The sequence below is a fragment of the Corythoichthys intestinalis genome, chromosome 15 (assembly GCF_030265065.1).
Source record: "Corythoichthys intestinalis isolate RoL2023-P3 chromosome 15, ASM3026506v1, whole genome shotgun sequence".
In the NCBI taxonomy this organism is placed as follows: domain Eukaryota; kingdom Metazoa; phylum Chordata; class Actinopteri; order Syngnathiformes; family Syngnathidae; genus Corythoichthys; species Corythoichthys intestinalis.
In genome coordinates, this window is record NC_080409.1 from 50,495,811 (window position 1) to 50,508,074 (window position 12,264).

The 12,264-nt window shown below is 38.0% G+C and overlaps 1 protein-coding gene across 1 annotated transcript in view; it reads right to left on the bottom strand.

The window, feature by feature from the left end:
• The window catches only part of ltk (leukocyte receptor tyrosine kinase), a 158,750-nt gene that overhangs the window by 55,215 nt on the left and 91,271 nt on the right, over positions 1 to 12,264 (bottom strand). The window contains exons 15-17 of the mRNA XM_057859005.1: positions 11,670 to 11,826; positions 2,055 to 2,240; positions 574 to 672 (exon numbers count right to left, since the gene is read on the bottom strand). Coding sequence (XP_057714988.1) covers positions 574 to 672; positions 2,055 to 2,240; positions 11,670 to 11,826 — 442 coding nt within the window. The remainder of the gene's footprint in view (positions 1 to 573; positions 673 to 2,054; positions 2,241 to 11,669; positions 11,827 to 12,264) is intronic.

The following is a 12,264-nucleotide window of genomic DNA, read 5'->3' on the forward strand; positions in this document are numbered from 1 at the left end:
GCTCCTGATGTTCCTTTACTTTAGGCTGAAAATGATGAATCATGAAAACCATTTCCACATTCCTGCTTTTCATCCTAGGTATTTACATCTGCTTCTGATACTCCACATAGACGAGCAAACATCTTTTTTTTCCCTCCCCAGATGAGTCAAAATATTGGATTACAGCTCACTTTTTTTTCTTTTTACCAAAATTCTACAGTCTCCGAGCAGAGAATGTGACTCGTTGGCCATCAATAACATAAAAACCATTAAATAAGTTCGATGCAGATGACATTGAGATCATCGAGTTTGTTTAATTGTTTTGTTTTTCCCAGAAATCCTAACGCCTAATGCCTTTCATGTGCTGTAGACCATTGCAGCGAGGTCAAATAGCTGCATGAGGTTGCGAATTAGTCCTGTGCCACCCACTACATAATGACAGTCAGATGGCGAGTTGTCTCAAGGAGACAAAAACAAAGGTTGGGTCCACAAAAACAAAACAAACAAATATGAGGGTGTCCGACATTTTAACACAAGCAGATGTTCTCAGACGGAGAACATGATTTCATATTTGCGCACGGATTTTGAACTCACCCGCTAAAGGTTGGAGGTAAATCTCGCCATTTGGATGAATGAAGGAGATTCCGTCATGACCGTCTGCTTTTATATCATCTGTCTTGGCGGCGTCGCCACCTGTCAATGAAATGATGTTTAAGGATGCTCCACACCTGTCACACTTCTCCACATTTAACTGGAGAAAATTCTGGCACATCCATTCATTGATTTGATGAATGTATTAACTCAGGGAGACTAAGGGACTATATTCATGTGGTGACACAGAAATGTAGGGTTGTGTGTCATCTGCATAGGTGTGATAGGAGATGTCATACTGTTCCATAATCTGAGCAAGGGGAAGCATATAGATGTTAAATAAGAGTGGTCCAAAAATTGACCCTTGAGGGACTCCACACGTGAATACTCCTAAATCAGCAAAATCTTGACTTGAATCTATCTTTAAATGATGAAACAGGGTTAGGGTTTAGGTTTAGAGTTTTAGGGTTAGGGTTTAGGCAGGCCACCAAGTTTCATTGCATGTAATTGACTTTCCAATATATATAAAAGTTGTAAAGCAATAAAACAAACAACAAAAATGAATGAAATGAACAAAAAAAGATTTTCATAATGGGTCAAAATTATTTTTCGAACAGATCATGTGACTAGCACCTTAGACGGTCATTTGCTTTGCATAATATTTTCACACACACAAAAAAAATAGGGGAGGGCAATTTTATCTTTCAAATGATTTTTTTTCTTTGTTTGAAATGTTTTTTTTTTTTTTTTTTTTTTTTGATTGAAGCAACTTTTTTGGGGATTGAATGATTTAAACACAAATGTCTTACCCATGATATGTCCCAAACACAAAAAGGATTGCTAAAATCAAAGAAAACCTTTATTAATGAAAAATTAAGTGTTCAAATTTCTATGATTCAAATTTGTCTTAATTTAATTGAAGTGATTTTTCTTTTGAAAATATATATATTTTTTGTTTGACGCAACTTATTTTTTGATTGAATAATAAAGACACAAATGACCCAAACGCAAAACAACATTACTTCAATCAAAAAAATTGCTTCAAATTTTTTTTTACTTCAAAAAAAAAAAAAAATTCAAATTATAGAAAAATAGCTTTCAAATGCATTTTTTTGAGTTTTAAATTTATTTTTGCATTCAAACATTTTTTCCATTGTGTGACTTTTTTTGATTGAAGCAACATTTTTTTTGATCGAATAATGAAGATACACATCTACCTTCATATGACTCTGCGCAGGGGATACAATTTTTGACTGGGGTAACTACATTGGCAAGACACCAGTGGGCATACAATATTCAATGGATAACGATCTTGGCGAAAAGTATAGCTGTCCTAAGCAGCCTGATTTAGATTTCCCCTCAAGAATGATGGGAAACAAAAAAACGCTCATTTTCAACTTATTATTATAAATATTCTTGTTTTTTTTTATTGCTGACACTACGTTTTGGGGTCATCAACATCAAACTCCGCCTATGATTTTCACCTCTGTAGCCGCCTCCCCCTCCTCCAGCTGTGCAGGCTCCGCCCCCTCCTCCGAACCCCCCGTAGGTGGACCAGCCCAGTTTGGACTGGGATAACAGGCATGCTGCACCCCCGTGCGCACCCTCCGTCAGGGATCTGCCAGCCACCAGGTCTGAAGTAGGGGAGTCTTTCCAGCCTCCACCACCACCTAAGGAGACCAGAATGCAACACATCAAGCGATTATTATTTGTGTTTTATTTTTATTTTTTAGGTTATGAGCTTCAGAAAAAAAGCATGTGAATTCAAGGTACCAGCACCTTTTTGATTAATACTTGGCTCCAGCAAAAAGCGGAGCCTGAGGCAATTATTTAGACAGAGCACTCTGACCGGAATAACTGTGTGCAACAAAATTTACGTTTCCTGCTATACTATTCACTGACGTTTGCAGAAAAGACCTATTTTCATTCTTCTGCAATTAAGAGAATCACATGCTGTCGGTGGTTAATGGGACGGTCCGCGCAGAACCTATAGATTGAAATGTAATTAATGTAGGAATGTCTACTCTATACATTTCACAATGACGTTTAGCCCGAACTTGCCCGCAGTAAAAAAAAAGGGCCTAAAAAAGGCCTGACCAATGCAAAAAACTAGAGATGCCGATCGATCGGGTCCGATCACGTCATTTTCAAAGTAACGGACTCTGCAAAAAAAATTCGGCCATGCCTTTTTTAAATATATATATATATATTTTAATTAAATCGTTTTCTAATTGTCTTTAACGTTTCGGACATAATATGTTACACTCATCCAGAGTCTTTAGTTTAGGCTTAAGGGAGGGTTATCAAAAATATCCCAATTACGGCGGCAATTAATTTATTAAAAATTGTGTCACGTTAAAATATTTAACATTATTAATATATGCGCTCAATCTGTAGAGACGCCGTTATACATATATAGAGAGATAAAAGGCAGCGTAAAATGAGTAGAATGAATTTTGACACAGCCTTTAAAGCCTTTCTTCAATTGGCTAAAACCTTGCAATCCCTCTCCCTGTGATTAGAAATATCATGGGAGGCAATGTGGGGAAGCAAGGTGGCAATTGATCTTTGTCTTAATACCATAAGTTACAGTGCCTTGCAAAAGTATTCGGCCCCCTTGAATCTTGCAACCTTTCGCCACATTTCAGGCTTCAAACATAAAAATATGAAATTTAATTTTTTTGTCAAGAATCAACAACAAGTGGGACACAATCGTGAAGTGGAACAACATTTATTGGATAATTGAAACTTTTTTAACAAATAAAAAACTGAAAAGTGGGGCGTGCAATATTATTCGGCCCCTATACTTTCAGTGCAGCAAACTCACTCCAGAAGTTCAGTGAGGATCTCTGAATGATCCAATGTTGTCCTAAATGACTGATGATGATAAATAGAATCCACTATGTGTGTAATCAAGTCTCCGTATAAATGCACCTGCTCTGTGATAATCTCAGGGTTCTGTTTAAAGTGCAGAGAGCATTATGAAAACCAAGGAACACACCAGGCAGGTCCGAGATACTGTTGTGGAGAAGTTTAAAGCTGGATTTGGATACAAAAAGATTTCCCAAGCTTTAAACATCTCAAGGAGCACTGTGCAAGCCATCATATTGAAATGGAAGGAGCATCAGAAAACTGCAAATCTACCAAGACCCGGCCGTCCTTCCAAACTTTCTTCTCAAACAAGGAGAAAACTGATCAGAGATGCAGCCAAGAGGCCCATGATCACTCTGGATGAACTGCAGCTGAGGTGGGAGAGTCTGTCCATAGGACAACAATCAGTCGTACACTGCACAAATCTGGCCTTTATGGAAGAGTGGTAAGAAGAAAGCCATTTCTCAAAGATATCCATAAAAAGTCTCGTTTAAAGTTTGCCACAAGCCACCTGGGAGACACACCAAACATGTGGAAGAAGGTGCTCTGGTCAGATGAAACCAAAATTGAACTTTTTGGCCACAATGCAAAACGATATGTTTGGCGTAAAAGCAACACAGCTCATCACCCTGAACACACCATCCCCACTGTCAAACATGGTGGTGGCAGCATCATGGTTTGGGCCTGCTTTTCTTCAGCAGGGACAGGGAAGATGGTTAAAATTGACGGGAAGATGGATGCAGCCAAATACAGGAACATTCTGGAAGAAAACCTGTTGGTATCTGCACAAGACCTGAGACTGGGATGGAGATTTATCCTCCAACAGGACAATGATCCAAAACATAAAGCCAAATCTACAATGGAATGGTTGAAAAATAAACGTATCCAGGTGTTGGAATGGCCAAGTCAAAGTCCAGACCTGAATCCAATCGAGAATCTGTGGAAAGAGCTGAAGACTGCTGTTCACAAACACTCTCCATCCAACCTCACTGAGCTCGAGCTGTTTTGCAAGGAAGAATGGGCAAGAATGTCAGTCTCTCGATGTGCAAAACTGATAGAAAAATACCCCAAGTGACTTGCAGCTGTAATTGGAGCAAAAGGTGGCGCTACAAAGCATTAACGCAAGGGGGCCGAATAATATTGCACGCCCCACTTTTCAGTTTTTTATTTGTTAAAAAAGTTGAAATTATCCAATAAATTTTGTTCCACTTCACGATTGTGTCCCACTTGTTGTTGATTCTTGACAAAAAATTAAAATTTTATATCTTTATGTTTGAAGCCTGAAATGTGGCGAAAGGTTGCAAGGTTCAAGGGGGCCGAATACTTTTGCAAGGCACTGTAGTTTTCAAAGCAGAGAAGATATATCCATTGGGAGCACTACGCACAGTCATAGTTTTACTTCCCATCATGCATTGGGGCATGGCTGCAGTATGATTTACTGAAAGCTCAACAAATACACTAGATGGCAATATTTAGTCACAATATACAAAGACACAAGTCTTTCTATCCGTGGATCCCTCTCACAGAAAGAATGTTAATAATGTAAATGCCATCTTGAGGATTTATTGTCATAATAAACAAATACAGTACTTATGTCCTGTATGTTGAATGTATATATTCGTCCGAGTTTTATTCATTTTTTTCTTAATGCATTGCCAAAATGTATATGATCGGGAAAAATTATCGGGAATGATTGGAATTGAGTTGGGAGCAAAAAAAAGCAATCGGATCGGGAAATATCGGGATCGGCAGATACTCAAACTAAAATGATCGGGATCGGATTGGGAGCAAAAAAACATGATCGGAACAACCCTACAAAAACAAGTATTTAAATCTGAATCCATTCATGAACGCCTGTATTATAAGCAGTGTTATTAATCTTACTTTAAAAAAGTAATCAATTACAGCTACAAATTACTTCTCCCAAAAAGTAATTGCGTTAGTAACTCAGTTACCTGAATGTAAGAGTAACTAGTTACTTGGCAAAGTAACTAGTGATAATTTTCATGGGTTTTTTTTCTAAAAAAAAACTAACAAAAAAAAAAAAAACAGGTCACACAATGTGAAGTTTAAAGGGCTTTTGGGACAATTGGCCCAAGCCCAATTCTTTACACAGGCAGTGGCGCCTCCAGAAATTTTTCATAGGGGTGCCCAGATGGGGCCACTTAAAATCTTGGGGTGGCCAAAACTAAAAGCCATAATTTCAGGTTTTCATTATGTTATTGCAGTAAAAAGGTCAGGGGAAAACTATCCGAAAGACTTAAAGACACGGCTACTGATATACTTTGGTGTATTGTGTAATATTTGATGTTGCTAATGATTTAATGTGCATAGTCCATAACAGTCCAGTCAACATTTTGATTCCACAACAATTCTGTTTTTATTGTGTTATGTATATATTAGGCATAAGGTGTACATTAAACTAGGGCTGTCAAACGATTAAAATTTTTAATTGAGTTAATCACAGCTTAAAAATTAATTAATTGTAATTTATCGCAAATCAAACCATCTCTAAAATATGCCATATTTTTCTGTAACTTACTGTTGGAATGGAAAGATAAGACAAGACGGATATATATATTCAACAAACTGTACATAAGTACTGTATTTGTTTATTATAACAATAAATCCACAAGATGGCATTAACATTATTAACGTTCTTTCTGTGAAAGTGATCCACGGATAGAAAGACTTGTGACTCTTAAATGTGATAAATGTGAGTTTGTTTTGTACATCGTGACTAAATATTGCCATCTAGTCTATTTCAGTAAATGATACTGTAGAGACTTAACTGTTCTGCCCAAATGCATGATGGGAAGGTGTGCAACCATGACTGTGTGTGGTGGCTGCAAATGCTATATCTTCTCTGCGTTGGGTACACTAGAGGGTGTTAAGAAAAAGATAATCTCCTGTCATTCATCCCCACGTCGCTTCCCACAATATTTATAGTTACTGTGGGAGAGATGACAAAGCTTTTGCCAATTAAAAGCACGGCCCCAATGAATGCTTGTATCTACTCCATTCACTTGACACTGCCTCTTATCTCTGTATATAAGTAAAATGGCGCCAATGTAGGCTGTTTGCAGCAATGAGTGAGTGAGTCGTACCGCGAATGCGTTAATTGCGATAAATATTTTCACGTGATTAAAAAAATTAATTACCGCCCGTTAACGCGATAAATTTGACAGCCCTACATTTCACAAAAGACAATAAATGCATTCATTTGGGATGAAATGCAGAACTAATGCTACAACAATCTAACGATATACTGGCAAGTGGGGTGGCCAACCAATTTATAGGGGTGGCCGTGGCCACCCCTGGCCACCCCCTGGTGGCGCCACTCGACACAGGGGTATTGCGGATATTGCGATAACTAGATAGTAACCTTTGCTATGTGTGGAAGTCATTTAATGTTGTGAATCAACCGTTAAAGTTGTTAAAGGGATCCTCTATTTTTAAGACAAGTAATTCTTAAAACATAAATGTTAGTATGAGTTATAATAATTTGATATCAAAACCCCTCTTAATGTTTTTGTTTTAATAAAGTTTGTAAAATTATTTTAAGTGATAGGTCGCCATTCTCGTTACGTCGCAGTGCGTGACGTCACTGGCCCCGAATGCCGAAATTCCACCTTGTCACTTGTTAGCTTTCCCAACATGTCGTCAGTTCTACCCTTCCTATTTAAACCATTTGAACCAGATCTGAAAAGTGAAGAGCAGGACAGCACTGTCGGTCGTTCACAAGACGAGCTTCAGGGAAAAATGCGTGCAGCAAATACCTGATAAGACAAAAGTTGGGCAAAACTGGTGATGCGAGAGAGTCCTGTTGGGAGCGAGAGTGCATGCTGTTGGGATTCGGGAACTCCGGTTTTATTAGCAGATATTCAAGGTAAGCATATTGCATTTTCAAACGTTTTCCTCACTGAAAATAATAATTCCACCTTGACCACTCACGTCACTCCCCTTTTTTCCCATTTGACTGGAAATTGCATCCAAAAGCAGCACATCGTGGCATTTTACTTCGCGAGTTTAGGCAGCAATAAGCAATTGTTGAACACGCTACACATTTGGAAAGATACCAATTACGTCATCACTGCGAGCCCGCAAACCATGGCGCCAACTAACGGTCAAAATATGGAATAAATATCATAAAATATTGCCATTGATTTAACATTTTATGTGTTTCTAACAACATATTTTAGTACAAGAGAACAATTGTGGTTTATTAGAGCCTACATGTATTTAAATCAGAGGATCACTTTAAAATTGCTCCCGTTATCGCATTAGTTCCCTTCTGTCTATTCGACATGTGTAAGTTTTAAAACTGTTTCATCATTTGAAAGAAAGATTTAAGTTAAGTTTTGCCGATTTCAGTATTATTTTAGATAATTTAGAGTATTTTAGATAAAAAGTTACTTCGGTTCGCTAGGAAGGTTCTCTACAACAGAGCTTTCTTGAGACGTCTACTGCTTTAAGATGGCGGCCGTTTACTAACGCATCGAGTACTTTATTATACATGTTGCTAATGCCGCCGTGTCTGTCATTTGCATCTAGTTCTGTATATATGTGATATTTACCGACGCATCACGTGGGCGTAGTTTGTAGGCTATCGGCAACAGTCAGGTATTACTGGAGCCACCTAGCATAGTAACATCGCGTTTCCAACGGCGTCACATTCCCTTGCCTCCTCCCCACTCCTGCTCTGCTCTCTCGTCTCCGTGAGTACGTCTTTTTCAGACTTTTATCGCGTCAGTCAACCAACATCGCAACGCATGGTAACGCACATCTTTCCCGCCTCAGTAACGGTAACGGCGTTGCCAAGATGAGAAAAGTAATTACTCACTACTGAAGAAAATAACGCCGTTAGTAATGCCGTTATATTCTAACGCTGTTATTAACAACACTGATTATAAGTCATTGTACTGTCCTCGCCATGACGTTGGAGATAAGTCTTGGCTAGACAGTGAGCCAGGCTCTGAACTTTTATAGGTTTTCATACGTTAATGAGGATAGCATGCAAACAATGACAGAAGGGGGTGAAAAAAACGTAACTGAACCATCACATTTAATATTTTGTGCCCCCCTCCCCCCCTTTGGTAGCAATACCTTCAGCCAGACGCTTCCTGTAGCTGCAGATCAGTCCAGCACATCGATTAGGACTAATCTTGGCCCATTCTTCTCAACAAAACTGCAGTAGTTCAGTTAGATTCCTGGGATGTCTGGCATGAATCACTGTCTTTAGGTTATGCAACAGCATTTCAATGGGGTTCAAGTCTGGACTTTGACTTGGCCACTCCAGAACGTGTATTTGTTCTTCTGAAACCATTCTGAAGCTGATTTACTTCTGTGTTTTGGATCATTGTCTTGTTGCAGCATCCATCCTCTTTTTAGCTTCAACTGTCGGACAGACGGCCTCAGGTTTTCCGGCAAAACTTTTGAATTCATTCTTCCATTAATGATTGCAAGTTGTCCAGGTCCTGAAGCGGAAAACAGCCCCAAATCATGATGCTCCCTCCACTATGCTTCAGGTGGGGATGAGATGTTGATATTGGTGAGCTACTCCATTTTTCCTCCACCCATGATGTTGTATGTTACTCCCAAACAGTTCAACTTCAAAACCAAGTGTCCAAGTGCCCTTTTGCGAACATTAATCGAGAAAATGTGTGTTTTTTTTGTTTGTTTGTTTTTTTAGACAGCTTTGGCTTCCTCCGTGGAGTCCTCCCATGAACATTCTTGGCCATAGTTTAACATATAGTTGATGTGTGCACAGAGATATTGGACCGTACCAGTGATTTCTGTAAGTCTTTAGCAAACACTCTAGGGTTCTTTTTTACCTCTCAGAGTATTCTGAGCTGAACTCTTGGCGTCATCTTTGGTGGACGGTCACGCCTTGGGAGAGAAGCAACAGTGCCAAACTCTCTCCATTTGTAGACAACTTCTCTGACTGTCGAATGATGACATCCAGACTTTAATAGATGGTTTTGTATCCTTTCCCTGCTTTATACAAATCAACAATCTTTGATCGCAGGTCTTCATATAGCTCTTTTGACCGAGGAATGATGCACATCTGTCAATGCTTCTCTTCAAAACATTTCTTACCAGGTGTGTGTTTTATAGTGGGCAGGGCAAATTTAAACCACTCATTAGTGATTGGGAACACACCTGACTTAAAATGTTTGGTTGGTTTCAATTACTCTTTAAGCCTTCTTAGGCAGAGGGTTCACTTACATATTTTCCCCTTTCTGTCATTGTTTGTGTGCTATTCTCAATAAAATATGAAAACCTATCAAAGTTTGGGTGGTTTTAGTTAAAGCAGACACTGTATTTTTCATCTGTGTGATTTTGACAAAGATCAGATCACATTTGATGGTGATTTTATGCAACTCTGACATGGACTATTTTTGAAATTTTATTTGCATTCACTGTCTGACTGTACGCACCGATCAGTGATGACGAATACAAATCACATGACACTCTTACTATTATAAATCATAAAACCTCACATGTTGTTCCTGGAGCCAATGTTGTGATTGGCCCCACGTCCACACATGACCAAGTGAAATGGAAACATTTTGGCAACAATAAGCTCAAGTCAGTACATCTATGAAACTCAAAACCAGAGCTAATTTTCCACTTATGAATCCCATCTGACCCAAAACTGAAAAAGCCAAAACTGACAGGGTGTGAGGTGACTTGTGAAAATATTGACACTACAAATTATCATGTATCAGATGATCTTTTAAATAAGGTATGTGCTGTGAGAAAATGGTGTTTATGGTTATAACTGGAAAGCGTATAAATTCCTTTTAGAGGCTTGAAGTGAAAATTTGATGTAAATTCTGTGTATAAATACATTACCTTACCTTACATTACCTTACATGCTTATTATCCATGCATGACTCCTGAGGTTTACAGAAAAGGTTTAAAGGTAGGAATAGATGCTAAAAGGACCACATTCAATTTCTGTCAACTCCTCTGATTGCATGACTTTATTTGTAATGCTTTGTCGCCCCACTAGAGGCGCTCAAGTGTAGCTAGTTTGTTAGGTTCCAGATCATTCTGCAGACGTTATCACATGACTACTCAAGCTCATAGCAAACACAGGAGTACTAAAAGACGCCAACTTTGGCAGCCGTTGCTTGTATATTATGTAGTGCTGTCAAACAATTAAAATTTTTAATCGAGTTAATTACAGCTTAAAAATGAATTAATCGTAATTAATCGCAATTCAAACCATCAATAAAATATGTCATAATTTTTCTGTAAATTTAATTATTTTAAATTATGGAAAGACACAAAATGGATATATACATTCAACATACGGTACATTAGTACTGTATTTGTTTATTATAAAAATAAATCAACAAGATGGCATTACCATTATTAACATTCTGTAAAAGCGATCTATGGATAGAAAGACTTGTAGTTCTTAAAAGATAAATGTTAGTACAAGTTACAGAAATTTCATAATAAAACCCCTCTTGATGTTTTCGTTTTAATAACATTTGTAAAATTTTCAATCAAAAAGTAAACTAGTAGCCCACCATTGTTGATGTCAATAATAACACAATGCTCATGGGTGCTGCAGCCCATAAAATCAGTCGTACCCAAGTGCCAGCAGAGGGCGACAAAACTCCAAAAAACACAAGTAGCAAGTGGACTTTGCACTGTTCTGTCATTTTAATCTGTTTGAGCGGGGCATGTGCATTAATTGCGTCAAATATTTTAACGTGATTAATTTAAAAAATTAATTTCCGCCCGTTAAGGCGATAATTTTGACAGCCCTAATATTATGTCACTGTTTGCGCCTTTAAGCTATATTATTCTTTTGTTTCATATACATCAGTATTGTGTTACACGTTGTGGTGCGTATATTTCGTTTGTTTTTATTTTAAGTCAAACGTAGTTGCATTATTGCAGTGTTTATTGCTAATATCTCAAGGTTCAACTACTACTTTGGACCCTATCCACAGCATAGGTATATCTAACACTTAACAGTGACAGTAACAGTGTCCTTATTATGTAAAATGTCAGTTAAAGCACACATTTGGAGCCAGCTGTGCATAAAAAGCAGCCTCAGAAAAATCTGATTTGATTTCTATTGATTGTACAGCTAAAGAGGAAGGAATACATGATGTTTCCAGTAATTCAAGCTGACATTTCCGTACCTGATCAGGACAGATGCAGCCTAATGGAAGCTTGTTTTTGTATCGCAAGCATCACAGTACCTGCTTGACCTGTTCGGCCATTGGTGCTTGGTGCTGTTATGCTGTTCTCAAACTGCTCCAACGGTATCTGATCCGGGCTGGACTCTGGGTCTTCCATGTAGGCGTTCCCTCCTCCACCGGCCGCGATCAGTAGGGGAACGAGCTCGTCGCCCTCCATCTGATAGGATGGCATCACATTTATTCAGCATGTGGTTATGTACCAGGAGGTAGCCAATAATATACAACCCAGAAACAAAGCTAGCATGGTATAAATGAGGCACTCTGAACTATTAATTGGTACGAAAAAAATGTTCTTTTGTGAAAATGACAATGACGTATTTACAAAAAAACTTATCAATGTATCAATCTAAGCCATAAATACGCTTTTAAAAAGTTGACTTTTTGGTCATAAGTATGGAGGCGTATTGCGTTTTTACCTGAAAGTTTGTATCATGTAAAAACGAGATCGTATCATGGAATAATGTGATAATTATCATGTAAAAATATGATTATTATTATGTAAAAACATGATAAATATTATGTAAAAACATGAAAATATGTAAAAACGTGATAACTCCTGTAAAGGTATCATTCAAAAATTAATTTTTCAATTTCA